The sequence below is a fragment of the Eschscholzia californica genome, unplaced genomic scaffold (assembly GCF_041429995.1).
Source record: "Eschscholzia californica isolate CP2 unplaced genomic scaffold, dmEscCali1.0.p SCAF_3, whole genome shotgun sequence".
NCBI classification, from domain to species: domain Eukaryota; kingdom Viridiplantae; phylum Streptophyta; class Magnoliopsida; order Ranunculales; family Papaveraceae; genus Eschscholzia; species Eschscholzia californica.
The window spans coordinates 16032013-16046606 of record NW_028238420.1 but is presented as its reverse complement, the minus strand read 5'-3'; the positions used below and the strand labels follow the sequence as shown (position 1 = coordinate 16046606).

The 14594-nt window shown below is 34.5% G+C and overlaps 1 protein-coding gene and 1 long non-coding RNA gene across 46 annotated transcripts; one reads left to right on the top strand and one right to left on the bottom strand.

Annotated features, from left to right (window-relative positions):
- Positions 1 to 209: 209 nt before the first annotated feature.
- Positions 210 to 7027, bottom strand: LOC147548696 (histone-lysine N-methyltransferase ATXR2-like). Of its 45 annotated transcripts, none has more exons than XR_015238417.1 (17): positions 6762 to 7027; positions 6203 to 6272; positions 5927 to 6010; positions 5642 to 5796; positions 5367 to 5454; positions 4771 to 5087; positions 3228 to 3475; positions 3012 to 3068; positions 2859 to 2905; positions 2539 to 2572; positions 2381 to 2422; positions 2222 to 2296; positions 2057 to 2134; positions 1066 to 1610; positions 844 to 887; positions 708 to 752; positions 210 to 444 (listed from the first exon to the last, which is right to left on the bottom strand). XR_015238417.1 is itself a non-coding variant. In XM_086671353.1 (17 exons), the coding sequence occupies exons 2-6, from the start codon at positions 6218 to 6220 to the stop codon at positions 3406 to 3408; spliced, it is 486 nt and encodes a 161-aa protein (XP_086527479.1). In that variant the 5' UTR covers positions 6221 to 6272; positions 6348 to 6996; the 3' UTR covers positions 210 to 444; positions 708 to 752; positions 844 to 887; positions 1066 to 1151; positions 1292 to 1610; positions 2057 to 2134; positions 2222 to 2296; positions 2381 to 2422; positions 2539 to 2577; positions 2859 to 2905; positions 3012 to 3068; positions 3216 to 3405. The 45 variants fall into 45 exon arrangements, 35 of the variants coding, with proteins under 35 accessions (XP_086527479.1, XP_086527491.1, XP_086527494.1 ...); XR_015238416.1 differs by having other exon boundaries at positions 1066 to 1151; positions 1292 to 1610; positions 3216 to 3304; ... (1 more) ...; positions 5627 to 6272; positions 6762 to 6996; XR_015238419.1 differs by lacking the exon at positions 5927 to 6010 and having other exon boundaries at positions 3228 to 3304; positions 3378 to 3475; positions 5627 to 5773; positions 6827 to 6996.
- Positions 7028 to 13173: 6146 nt separating this feature from the next.
- On the top strand, positions 13174 to 14594 carry LOC147548695 (uncharacterized). The gene is made up of 3 exons (XR_015236940.1): positions 13174 to 13365; positions 13865 to 13990; positions 14133 to 14594. It is a non-coding gene; the product is annotated as an uncharacterized LOC147548695 (long non-coding RNA).

Genomic DNA, 14594 nt, shown 5'->3' with positions numbered 1-14594 from the left:
ATTTGAGTGACTAAATGCTAGAATCTCATAACAAATGATGTCAACTTGCATCACTTCATCTTAACTGACACCACACCTACACCTTTCAAAAGATAGTGCACTATTTAACACTTCATTTGAGTGACTAAATGCTGGAGTCTCATAACAAATGATGTCAACTTGCATCACTTCATCTTGAGGTACATAAAGGCTAATGTCAAAACAAATCATGTCAACTTGCAAATATATACCCAAGACGAAAGCATCCAAAAAACAAGTAATGACCCTATTATTCCTCATCCAAGCTAAAGAACTGTAAAAAATTATTACCTTATTTCTCTTATTTTACAACAAGAGTTGCTCAATCATAAATTACCTCCTTAGACAAACTACAATTCACTAAATTAGACATTCTCTGAAAATTTGGAGTAAATCTCTTTCAGTTCCTCGATTGGTTCAGCATTCCTGTAATACCCAAAAAAAGAACTTCTTGAAAACAGACACAAAATGCCCAGTTTCTCCCAAAGAAAGACAAATTTAAGAAGAAAATGAGAACCTTGAAATTCTCATTCTATAAACACTACCGGCTTTGCCCTCCAACAATAATGAATAAATGAAACGACATAAGCAAGATCTTTATACTGCATGGTCCTCATACAAAATTCATAATTTTGAGTTGCTGTTATGTAGTAAAAAGCAATATACTCTAGGTTTCGAATGGTAGGTACCTGACTACAAAGTTTATCAACCATAGAGAAGTCCAACATCAAAACCTACGAAGAAAAATGAAGTTTTACTTTCTAGAACCAACATTTAATTGAATTAAATTACAACCCCCATTAATAATGTGTCTCATTGTCGTACCAGCCTTCCAAACAACGTGCTAACTCATCGATATCCCTTATCACCTGAAGGAAAAGATAACGGCTTGATCGGTAGACAACGTGAACGGACTAACCAACACAAGTAAAAAAGAGCTACATCTCCAACAAAAATCGTGAAGTTCACAAGTTTTATCTGAAACTTAAAAGGAAAAAAATAAAATCATTTTGCTTAGGTGAACTTAAGTAATGATTGAAGAATTACCCGAAGAAGACTGCGGGGAATATACCGAATTGAGTTCGATGAATGCCCTTTCGCAATGAAGGGTAAATGACCAAACATGATCCTCACTGTTATCATTGATGTTGTACAAATCAATAACAAACCTCTATATTTACAATTTTTGGTTTGTCCCAGTCAACTCAACACTTTACGTTTTCTATAATAGATAATATAAAACGTAATCCGAGTGAATATCAGGAGGACCTACTGGAAGAAGCAACTGGCTCTGGAGGGACCTGGACGCATGAGTCTTTGATGATATGGAAATTTAGGAAGTAACCATCTCTCCAAATGATATGAGCAAGGGAGTATTCGGCCTTATCCGAAAGACTCCGAGATTCGAACAAATGAAGGACTTCGGTCGACGGCCTTAAACAACTGGAAGTTCAAGTATGCAATGGGTGTTCCAAGGAATTGACAGAGTAAGCAAACCGAAGTCTAGGAAAGGAAGTCCTTCTTGTTTCCAGAGTTACAGATACGATAGATGCCAGAGTACTTCTTGAATTCATGAAGGGAATCAGTCACAGCTGAAAAAAAAAGAGATACATTTAAGAATTCAGTCACAATTAGAATGCAAGATATAATGGCAATGAATTGAAAATAAACTTCAGTAATAGTTTAATTCATGATTACCAACTACAACACATTCTTAGCATATTTTTGTTGAATAAACCCCCTATCAAATACTAAAATTTTAATAAAAGTGAGATATAAATAAGCTTAAGTCTCACCTACATATTGATGAAAACCCTATAATTGGTAAATATATACGATTTGGCTTCTGACAAATTAGTCAAATCGACAAGGTAAGAAATACTTTATCAACATGACAACCCAAGAATATCAAATCTGATTTAAACAAACCTAACCCTTCATTATCAACCAAAAAGTAAATCATTAAACAGAAAACCTAAGTGAACATCACATGAGTTGCATCAAGGCTTCTACTTATCTAACAAATTACGAACCATACCTCTTCGGGAACTCGAAGATACTTAACTGTGTCCCCGCGAATATAGCATTCGGGCATCCTCCAAAACCTATCCCCATCCTATACACAAAACTTTCAATCAACTTCAATAAAACTTAATTACAACTTAGAGAAAAGAAAGGGCTGAGTAGCAAAATTAATTCTGACCTGCAGATAATAGATGAATGTTCATCCAATTAACAATGGACCAAATGCCCATTATAGGTTTCACGCTGTCACCAACTACAACACAAACAGTATAAGACTGAAATACAGAAGCTTATGCATAAACAAATCCAAATGGGTATAAACAAAAAATACTCTTACCATAGGATGCCCTTGGGCAGTCTTTAGTAACGAAAGAGGAAGCTATAACAAATCAAGATATTAGCAAAAAATTAGAATTTATTCAACTACATTAGAAAACAATAACAAAAAAGAAACCCTAACCCTAAAAGATCGAATCAAACAAGTAACTAACATACCATCTCTGAAAATCAAAACTTCTGGAACCACAATCTGCACTTAAACCATCAAACAAAATAACGTCAAGTCAACAAATATGTTCAAATGAACAATATTTCATCTAGAAACCAAAAACTAATTGAAATAAATACAATATAAATTAATAAACAGGAGAGGGATTTTTGTATCTAATTTTTAGTATGCATTGCAGGCTGTAGTACTCGGACTCTCCATATTGATGTTCACTGGATCAGTCTTAGCTCTAGGAGCAATAGTATCTGCCAAACCTAATGTTGAATTGCATAACAATTTATGCCTCAAGAAAGGACAGAATAATTACCAACCAAATCTTCTTCCATGATTCATCAAAACCCTAAACACCTGAACCTGAAAAGAAAACAATTAAAAACCATAATCAATTCATGAAATTCCATAATCAATTTGATTGAATAACGATTTGATGAAGAATTGAAGAGGTGAAAACCATAAACACCTGAACCTGAAAAGAAAACAACACCAACCAAATCTCCTGCCATGATTCATCAAACCCCTAAACACCCGAACATGAAAAGAAAACAATTGAAAACCATAATCAATTAACACCCAAAGTTTGAAGTTGTGGAGAGGTCCACAATGTTTTTTTCAGAACAATCTTTATAGAGAGGCAGACCAAATTTATTCGGTAACAATATCTTACCTTATATCTTACCTTGAGAAGTATGATTCTTTGTTGAAGATTAGGGAGGACCATGAAGATTACTTTTTTTTATTCTGAGGATCTGGTTGCTGAAGATTAGGGAGACCCATGAAGATATCTGGGTCACTGATTACTACCGTTAAGATTTGGGGAAGAACATACCTTCAGAAGTTTGATTCTTTGCTGAAGTTTAGGGAGATATTTCTTCCACGAAGATATCTTCTTTTCTGACGATGTGGGTGTGTGATTCACCATTTCTTCTGCCATGATTTCAACAATTAAAAACCATTAAATCACCATAAAAAACGAAGAAAGAAAACCCTAAATCTCTGAACCTAAATTGAAAAACAATGATCCAATTAAAAAAAATTAACTGGCGCGATTTCATCATTTGAAAAACCAATTAAAAACCCTATAATGCTTCTTATGTAAACTAAGTAAAAACTGAGAAGAATTGAGAGCGGGTGGAGCAACAGAGAAAATATTTCCGACTCATTTTGATCAAGCATTTTGGCTATCAACAGATGGACCTCCTAGAAGAAATTTACTTTAAAGTTATGCGTCCTCCCAAGGTTCGATGGTTGCGAACTTGCAATGTCTACATATTAATGCATGGACCTAGGATGACTCTTTACCACATGAAAACCAACCTTAAACCCGGGCACTAAAATAGCAAATCAATAACATGTGATTCAGCACAAACAACATTAAGTAACGATGATAGCAGTAAAACCATGGACCTAGGATGACTCTTTACCACATGAAAACCAACCTTAAACCCGGGCACTAAAATAATCAATAACATGTGATTCAGCACAGACAACATTAAGTAACGATGATAGCAGTAAAACTTGGTCTTGTACGCTCAGAGAGGCATATTCTCTTTCAAATGCTTTATCTACCTTTGGAATAGGAAGCTACAGTGGACTAAGCATCAGTATCATTTAGTAACGATGAAATCACCTGAAAGTCTTTGGTCCATATAAAATGCCATCGCCTATAAAATTTTACCATAGGTGAGCATTTGTTATAATTATGTGATCGATTGGCTCCATATAACTCTATCTATAAGATAGGTGAAGATCAAATCCAAATATATAAGCAAGTGTTTTCTGGAAAAAGTAAGGAACATTTCAGGGTGAAGAGAGTAAAGGATTTGCTTATAATTGGCTCAATGACAAGGGTCAGCAGATTAGTAATACTCATTGAGATGCTGTGAAATTCGGAAAATATCTGCAGTCAGAATTCTTTCTTTTGTCTAAAGTATTAATTGGTGTACGAGTACACGAGACATCACGTTTAAAACAGAGAAATTAGAGGCTGAGACGCGGCTATTTGGAGGCTGAAATGGACAATTGAATAGAAATGATGCAATAAAAAACCATTACAAAACGAACTCCTAGCTACCTCATAGAATTCAAGTGGACTATTTTTATTTACAAATCATTTGGACAAGTAAATATTCTTGAAACACATTACATATTGCCACACAGAATCACAAATCTGAACATGAAATTTAAGAGGAACTTTCTTATTAAACTAAGAAAAAACTTACTGTTTGAGTATAAGGAGCCAATCGATCTTTTCGACTCTGCTCGTCATATGGGTATTGCCACTTATCTCTTTAATGAACTTGAGAGTAATTTGAAGATTTGGTTTTATACAGAGTGTGGGTTCATCTTGTAACAAATCCTCCTACAAACCCGAAAACAAAATCAAAATTAGGTGATTTTATAAACATCAAACCCCAAATTTCATCTATCAACTTCTCAATAAGCCTGAAAGAGAAGAAAAGAAACATCTATCTAGAAAACCATTTCAATTTCCTTAATCAGTTTTGGTTTTGGTCTTCAATTTCAATTTCATAAACACCTGAAATTGAAAAGAAAAAACCCATTAGAAACCCTAATCTCTATACACCAAAGAGAAAACCATTTCAATAAACACCTGAAATTGAAAAGAAAAAACCCATTAGAAACCCTAATCTCTATACACCAAAGAAAAAACCATTTCAATTTCGGAGTAATGACACCACACACCATTGTCCTTATTAAAGTGAAGCAATGTTGTTAACTGGACAAACTTCAGTAGTAAATTATAGTGTTGTAAAATGAAAATAGATTATTGCAAATAAAATAGCTGCAGAATTACCTCGGATGCTAACTCCTTTATTTCCAATCTAAAGGAAGCTTCATCGCAACGATCAACATCATCTGGCAACGCAACACAATCCCACCGCCTACACGTAAACCACAAGGAAAATCACCAATTACAGGGATGGACCATAATGCAATCATGTAAAATGACCGTTCACTTCACTTTTACTTTTGAAAACGAGCGGAGGAAAAAAATAAACAGTTCAATTTTGGTATTCAAGTAATCTGAATTTTTTGAAGTGAGCTACGACTTACGAGTTAAAGTTGAACCTGATTTTGGTATTCAGACCGAGTATAGCTTCCAAGCCTCCCAAAAGAAGAGAAAATTGGGAACTATCAGTTGCGTTTAGCTTGCTTCGATGATTTTGGTATTCAGACTGAGTTGCTTTCAATTTTTTGTACCTAAAAATAGTAGATGAAATTGCCTGAAAGCAGAGGTCAACAATAATGTAAGCCAAACTGAAAAATTGAATTTCGAAGGCCAATCTACCAGAAGACCAAACCAGTTCAATTCACAAAATTGAACCTGATATATTAAAGATAAAATAAGCTAACCTTGAAGACAAAATGGGTTACTTGGTTGAGGATGTTCACCAAAAATAATAGAGCTCACAGTTCATTAATTTGATTACATATATACTGGAGAAACAATAAAATTAATAGTGAAAGACTCAGAATTGAGAAAGCCATGACAAATGATGTGGAGGTGATAAAGGATCATCTTCATCGTCATTGGCAGTAAATGAATGAAGGTGAAGTCATTAGAGAAACAGAAGGCTGTGTTAAAAATAAATACAAAACCTTACAATATCAAATTTGTAATTTACTTACTTGAAATCGATTTACCATCAATCAAATTCACAAAACCTTGACAAATGACGTGGAGGTGATAAAGGATCACCTGCAAATCAAGAGAAAAAATATATATCAAAATCTTAATTTACCATCAATCAAATTAAAAAAAACCTAACTTTACCATCAATAAACTCAATGTTATCTTCAAATCAGCAAAAGAAAAAACAACCAAACCCTAAATACAGTTGAAATCGATTTAGAGTTTTGTTCTTCAATTTCGGTCATCACTTCGTCAGTTTACCCATTACAAAACCATTTCATAAACAACTGAAATTGAAAAGAACAAACAATCAAACCCTAAATACTTATCAAAATCTTAATTTACCATCAATCAGATTCACAAAACCTAACTTTACCATCAATAAACTCAATGTTATCTTCAAATCAGCAAAAGAAAAAACAACCAAACCCTAAATACAGTTGAAATCGATTTAGAGTTTTGTTCTTCAACCAAACTCAATGTCATCACTTCGTCAGTTTACCCATTACAAAACCATTTCATAAACCATTTCATAAACAATCAAACTCTAAATACCTGAGTCTTAAAAGAAATTGGAGTTGGAAATCTTCTGTGAAAACCCATTACCAAACCCTAAATACCTGAGCCTTAAAAGAAATTGGAGGTTGTAAGGCTGGAATCGATTTGGAGTTTTGGTCTTCATCCGTTTTGGTCATCAATTTCGGTCATCAATTTCTTCGTCGGTTTTCTTCATCAGTGATGAAAACTGGTTTGTAACGCGGGAAGGAAAGGTGGGAAAAGGCGCCAGCATGGATAACCGACCAGATTTAAGTGTTTTGTTCACTTTTTTTTCAATTAGTGGGTCAATAAACCAAGGTGGGTAATAGATCTGAAGGCAAAAAATGTATCAAAATTCCAATAGACGACCGGATTTGTCTCCGAGTTTGTCCCAGTCAACAAAAAACATTGTGTTTTATATAATAGATGTAAATATGTAGTTAATGTAGGGGTAGTATACTTTTTATAGAAATTTGTATTTATTTAGGTCTTTTCATCATAAGAAGGATGAGAAAAATAATCAATGGAATCATGTTCAACCAAGCTCAACTTTTCTTCACTCAGAGACGTTGATCTATGATGGTGGCAGATTTAAGTCAAAGTGACATGTTCAAGTCAAGGTGGAGAATTGTTGAAAGTGTCTTGAACATGAGTTGATATCTAACCTGATTTGCGATGCATGGTTGATCTCTGAGGCATGGCTCGTGTTATGTAGGTTATTAGTGTTAGCATTATTTATGTGTATTTCGGAAATTAGAAACAGAGGGTCGGTGAGGCGGTGTCAGTTGGACTAAGGTTTTAGTGACTATATAAACTGAAACCTAATATGCCCAAAAAGAGTTTCCATTTACAAGTATACGGGGTCATGTAATAATAAATCCGGTAAGACTGGAATCGATCATCAAGGACAAGAAACTTTACTTTAAATCTAGATTTTAACCCCCTTTCATGAAACTGATTTTGATTTTGAAAATAATAAAACAATAACAAACTAAAGAATAAGGAAGCAAGATGAGAAAAGATCTAAGATTTTAGAGCCTGTTATTTGTTAAGACCTTTTTGACTAGAATTGTAAAGCCCTAGACCTTTAAGATCTCAGAGATTTTAAGAGTTCTAGCAGCTTTTTTATTAAAACTTTGAAGGGACCTTAATTTTTAAGTTCTGAAACTATTAAGTACTGGGAATATTATTATTAAAATTTTGAAGTTTCAGAACCTTTTCTGTTTGATCTTTGAATGATACATTTCAAATTTAAGTCATTCACACACAAGACAACAAAATCATATTTTCTCTCTCTCTCTGTAAATTTATCTATATCTTTGGGGTTAATTTGACATGGACCCCCGTTTATTTAGTGATATTAGGACTTCACCCCCAAAATCAAAAGTGTTATGGCGCTAACCCCCAATTGCTCTTTTTTTCGTCAGTTTCTCGTTAAATGGTTCGCGTGTAAAACACACGCGTGATTCGTGACGAAATTACCCCCATCTAATCCTTCCATTTGATCCAACGGTGACTAATACATCTCGTGATCAACGGTCCAGAGAGAGGGGGTTTCTAGAGAAAGAGGGATAATCTAGAGAGAGGGGAGGGGGAGATTTCAATTGATTCTGTTGTTAGTGTTCTTAATCAAGAACTATAATGGCTTCAAGACCAATCGTTCCTCACCACCACCAATAACAAAGAGGTATCAATCAATCTGATTCTTTGATGATCTTTATTTGATTATTTTTTGTTTTGTGAAATGGGTTTCCTTTATTTTTCATTTTTCTTCTATATTTGTAGTTTTTGAGATGGATTTGTATTGATCTTCTTCTTAAATATCTTCTCCCTTGATGAACAACTGGGTCTTCATTTTCATCTTCTGGGTTATCAAGGATCTTGTGTTTATGGTTAATTCTTTTGATCTCTGATAAAGTTGGTATCTTTTAGGCAAATCTCACATGAAATTTGTTGAGGGTTCTTCTTGTTTTTATGGTTAATTCTCTGATTCAGATTTGATTCGATTAAGCTCAATTAGATTAGGGCAGCACCATGACCACCAACACCAGCTTCGATAATAACCAAATCGTAATTATATCCTTTCTTAGGTGAACTTCTATTTCCCGTTGTCAATGCCGCCGCCGATACCTGATTCATTTATGATTTCTGTTTCCTCGACGACGACGAAGCAATAATAATACGACTCGAGGTTGATCGTTTCAAAGAAGATAATCAATTAGATTGTCTTGTTCTCAGACCACAGAAATGAAGATTTATTATTGTGGTGGAAGTGTTAATGGAGGAGGAGAAGGATTGAAGTGAACGGTGATCAAGTCTTGTAATGGAGGAAGGTGAAGAGATAGAGAGAGAAACTGAAGTTTGCATTTCTCTTTCTGGAGTTGAAATTTGATGAAATGGAGAAAGAGGAAAGGCGATTGGTGAAGATTTCTAGGGTTTTTGGATGTAGAGGGATAGAGACCTTTGCGGTCCGTCTGGTTAGAGAGAGAAAAGTGAAAGATGGGAAGAGAGAGATAAATTAAAAAATCTATGTTATTTCACCACCGTTGATCACGAGAATGATTGTTCACCGTTGGATTAGACGGGGTATTTTTGTCACGGATCACGCATGTGTTTCACACGCCAACCATTTAACGAGAAAATGACGGAAAAACACTAATTGCGGGTTAACACCAGAACACTTTTTATTTCGGGGGTGAAGTCCTAATATCACTAAATAAATGGGGGTCCATGTCAAATTAACCCATATCTTTGTCTCTCTCTTATGTAAAAACGAGACAAGAATAGAAAGCTATAAAATCTCTTTTTATGTCTCTCTCTCTTTCATTATTCTCATGTAAACACGAGATAAAAAAAATCAAATATTTTGAATTTTATGTCCGTAAAACATCATAATTCATGTTAAAATTCAACGACAAAGGAAAAAAAAAACGAAAAAAGAAAAGTTGAAATAGTCAAATGTTCGACATAACTATATGTATGTCGTGCCACGTTCTTTGAGCAATGTTATCTCTTCAATCACCAGCTTGTTGTTCGACATAACTATATGCCTGTCGTGCCACATTCTTCCTAGCCGAATAGTAGGTGACCCCTTACTGGGGGCGTATTCAGTCATGTTGTTGTATTGCTTTGCTTCGTGTGCATGATAATACTTCTATATATATATTGGTCCTTATAACTATTGATATATCAAACTTTTGATGTGTGAGGTGCGGGTAGGACGTCTAGGTATATATCCTATTGAGCTAACCTTCGGGTTATCTCATTCTTATTTGTTTTTGTTCAGATGCAGGTACTGGTGATCCGGAATGACATAGTTTACTTCGTTGCATCACATTATGTAAGCTCAATATATTATCTTAATATTTTTGACTTATTTCCATTATCACAATGAACAATATATGTATCACTATAGTATCTATATACGTGTGAGATCTTTTGAATTAGGATTTCGTTTTATCTTATGAAGTTTGTAGCAATATGCATGAGTACTTAACAGGTGTTTCAAGTTTGATATGTTCAATTACAGAGGAGACTCCGCCAAAATTTAGTCTCGTCTATGAACTGTATATATGTGTGTGTGTGTGTGTGTGTGTGTGTGTGTGTGTGTGTGTGTGTGTGTGTGTGTGTGATTTCTCGCTAGCTTTCTCTTTATGAGAAGTATTTTTGGGCACACATTTAAAACTGGTTTCAGTGAGACTTAGACCGAGTTTCTTTTATAAACTCTCTGATAAACCGTTATTCGGAACACGGGGCGTCACTGTTAGACCACTTTCGAAGAGTCTTCAAAGCCCAAAAAGCCTAGGACCAAATTTGTGGCTTTCAAACTCACCCCTGCTCCGAACAGGCCTACCACTCTAAACTAGTCACTTCTCACAGATCTGGCTCCTCATTATTATGTAGAAACGATTTTAGCGATCATACACTTTACCTGGGAATCCGTTCAACTCTAAGAACATATATACCAATTCTCATCTTTTTCACAGATTGTTGTGGAGAAAACTCATGTTGCTGAAAAAGTTCTTCTACCAATCCTGCTCACTCTGTTCCAGTGGTTGGCTTTCCTGTAGTTGTAGGTGTTTCTCCATTGATCCTGTCTTTCCGTCTTCTCCGTCTCCTGCCAAACATGTCACTGTGTCTAATCTTCCTCTGATTGAGTTGACTACTGGGGCAGAGGTGGAGAGATCCTTGATACTACAAAAGTGGGGACTTTTTGTGATAGAATATTTTCGACGACATACATGAAGGTCGTCAGGAAAAGCACTATTTGCTAAGGAATTTGAGAATTCTGTCGATAGTGGAATGAAATAGCGACAACTTCCCTCTTGAAACGTCGAGAAAACGTATATGGCGCAACTGAAAGTAAACATTTATTTTCCGCGGAAAATATTCTTGACGGCTTGAAATATTTTTTTCCGTAGGAAAAGAAAAATATTTCCTAACGAGAAACTTTCTGCCAAATTTCCAGAGAAATTTTTTCGTGATAACTATTTCCGACCAATATCTATCCGTCCAAAATAGAATGCCCTAAATTTCACTTCCAAGTTCTCTCTCTCGCACACACCTCTCAATTTTCTCTCCCAAGTTCTTCCCTAAATTATTTTTTCTCTCTTACACTCTTCCAGAAAACCTAAAAATTCGATAACGAATTTCAGTAAAAATCCATAAAAATGAAGGCCAAGAAGACTAAAAAGTAAGTTTTCGAAACTTTGAAGTTCCAAAACTTTAAAATTCTAAAACTTTGGTACTCCTTGAACTTTAGTATGAACTTTAATGGGAAAGTTTCAGATTTTAATCTTTCAATTGATGGTGGAGATCAAAACCTTGAAATTTTCCTAAAGACATAAAAACCATTCGTACCTTCTTCTTCTTGCTCTACTATCACAGTGTGGCGAAAGGGAGAAGAAAGAAAATGAAAAAGAAAAAGAAAAAAAAAAAGACTTTTTCTAATGTGTGAATGTTGCTGAAAAATATGAACAACGACCTTCGAGATGGAGAGATGAAGCGGAGGAAAGAGATGATGAGGTTGATTTAAATATTTTTATGTTTTTGGAAATTAATTCCATTTTGGCCCCTAAGGATACTTATGAAAAAATTGTAATTTTTTTACCTAAAGGGGTCATAACAAACTGTCGTACACTTATGGGAGCCAAAACGTCGAGTTAGTTACAAATTGGGGGTCAACCCCGAATTAACCTTAAAAAAATCGGTCTTTTGTATAGGAAGAGCGACATCTGGTATAGGCAGTGCGTTAGAAAGGTCAATTTATGTATTTGCTCTTCCTTTACCAAATTAGTTTAAAGAAAGCGTTATAAGGATCATTTAATAAATAATGTTAAAATATAAGGACTTGAATAATAATTAACAATAAATTTAATATTCTATTCCCTTATAGTTTTGTCTCAATAAACAACCCAACCCCATATCGATCACTACTATCAACATCACCATTAGCATTGAAAGCTTGCGAAATACATAAGTCTATTGTCTTCGTTTACAAGCTTTTAATGATGCCTCAAGATCTCACGGATGAGGAACCACCATTAATGAAGGAGGCAGCCTACATCAAGAAAGAAGAGTCCTTTGACTTAAATGAAGACATCGAATTAAACGAAGACATCGACTTAAAAGAGGGCATCGACTTAAAGAAGATATCGACTTAAACAAAGACATTGACTCAGGCGAAGATATCGACTTAAACAAAGACATATAGAATGAAGATAATATGTCGAGGTAAAGAAAAATCTTTTTCTTGTCTTCCTTTATGGTTGAACGAACATTTATAGGAGTTTAGGTCGTTTTTGTTCCAGTAAAGAATTTTCGGTTGGGTCGAATGGAGAATACAACAAATTTCGGTCGGCTTGGCTGAAATTTGTACGTTTTTTTCAGCCGTTCTGGACGAAATTAGTATTCTTCATTGCAATATTGATATTTGAAATGTCGCTTACCTTTCTTTGTTTGTATTCTTCATTGCAAACTCGGTTCATCATACCAAAACATATTTATTAGTTCAGAAGATGAGGAAGAATTTTCAACAAAAAAAAAAGAAGATGAGGAAGAACTCTTACATTTCCATGTTTGTATTCTTCATTGCAATATTGATATTTGAAATCTTCCAAAGTTACTGTAATCAATGTCAAAACCATAAAAATCCATGGAGAAATCAAGCAAATAACAAGAGGTGTGAATCCTCCTATGGTGATAAGTGTTGTGTTAGTCATCAAGGGTTAGGGTTTCCATCTCTATCTCTCTCTCTTTGATCTAAACGAACAGATTCAAGGGTTTCTATCTCTTTTGATCTAACGGGTTTCAAGGATTTCTCTTTTGAGTTGTGATCGGACAGAGTTTTAGAGCGACTAATATTTAATTTTGGGATATTTTAGAAAATTACATTTATCTCTCTCCTTCCTAAAAGGCTTTATACTCCACCGTGTCTCTCAATGAACACATCCCGACAATAAAGTTCAACTTACAACTATCACGCCTGCTTCTCTCTCCATCTCTAACACTTTCTCTTTCCTTTAATCTCATCGTTTTTATCCTCTAGAAAATCGAAGATTGTCGCCAATCGAAGTATTACATCCAAATTCGCTTACAAGAAACAGAAGCTTCAACTTTTTAGGTTGATTTTTTGGAAGTTTCTTTTACTGTTCTGATTAATTTGTTGTTTTAGGTTTTGCACTTGAATTGTTCATCTCTATCCATACTTTCTTGTGATTTATTCGCCAATGGATTTAATTTATTGTGATTTTTTTGTCTAGCGTTTTTAGTTTCTTCAATTTTGGAGATCTTAGTATGCTATCTATTTAACTAAGCAAATTGAACTTGATAACTTTGGTGTCATTAGTTTTTTTAATTCTCTTTCTGATTTTAGGGTTTTTTGCTCTCCAATCACAGCAAGCTACATAAGATTTCTGCCCAGATTCTGCTTAGTTTTTTTTGTTCTCTAATTCGAAAAGTTTTATATGGATTGTTGTTATTAGTGTTTTTCGATGATTCTGATCCACTAAACAGCCAATCACAGCAAGCCACATATGATTTCTGCCCATAGTCTGCCTATAGTTTTTCTTGTTCTCTAGCATTACTCGTTTCATTAACTATTGAGTTCTTTCTTTTGTTAGATATAAATTTGGAGATCAAGAAATCTACCAACATGCCTTGGACGTCTTCGTTTGTTAACCATTATAGAAAGTGTGTTTGCTTGGTGGTGTTCTTCCGTGTGATTCTGTAAGCTCCGATTCTTACTGGTAAAATTATTTCTTGAATTCATCGAATTTTTATTTTATTTTCACTCTTATTGGTATATGAAGGATAAAGATTCATCTTTTTGTTTGTAAAATAGTTTTTTAGGTTTTATGTCTTAATAGTTCTTCTTTATTATTCTTACAGGTGAATTCCTGGGCCGGTGGCACAATCTTTACGGACTTTTTGTCACATACTTTATACTGATAGTGGAGGATTGAGAATGTACATTGTGGTTAACCTAAAGAGATATCGAAACGTGAAGGAGGTTGGGAAAATTACAATGAGCGTTAGGATCATTACATATTACCAGTTGATGCAAATTTGTCAGGTAAATGTAATTCCATTTATCATTTATTCCTTCAATTTGATTTGTATGTATTACCCCTCTTTCGATATAATATCCGTTGGAGCATTATCCTGGAAACTTTTAATAATTAAGATGTGTAATCTCTTTCTTATGATCATAGTAAGTTATTATATTTGGCGCTCTCGCCTTTGATATCCTGGTTTGCTATAACTAGAACAAGAAGTTTGTCGTACACTATGTATGAGTTTGAGTTAGATATGAACCGACCAAATATTGTGTTTTGGGTGTCCAAATATAAA

Coding starts and splice junctions, on each gene's coding strand:
- LOC147548696 (XM_086671345.1), bottom strand. Junction 4,911..5,366: donor TAAAGGAGTTAGCATCCGAG/GTAATTCTGCAG, acceptor TCGGGTTTGTAG/GAGGATTTGTTACAAGATGA. Junction 3,476..4,770: donor TGGCTCCTTATACTCAAACA/GTAAGTTTTTTC, acceptor AAATCATGGCAG/AAGAAATGGTGAATCACACA.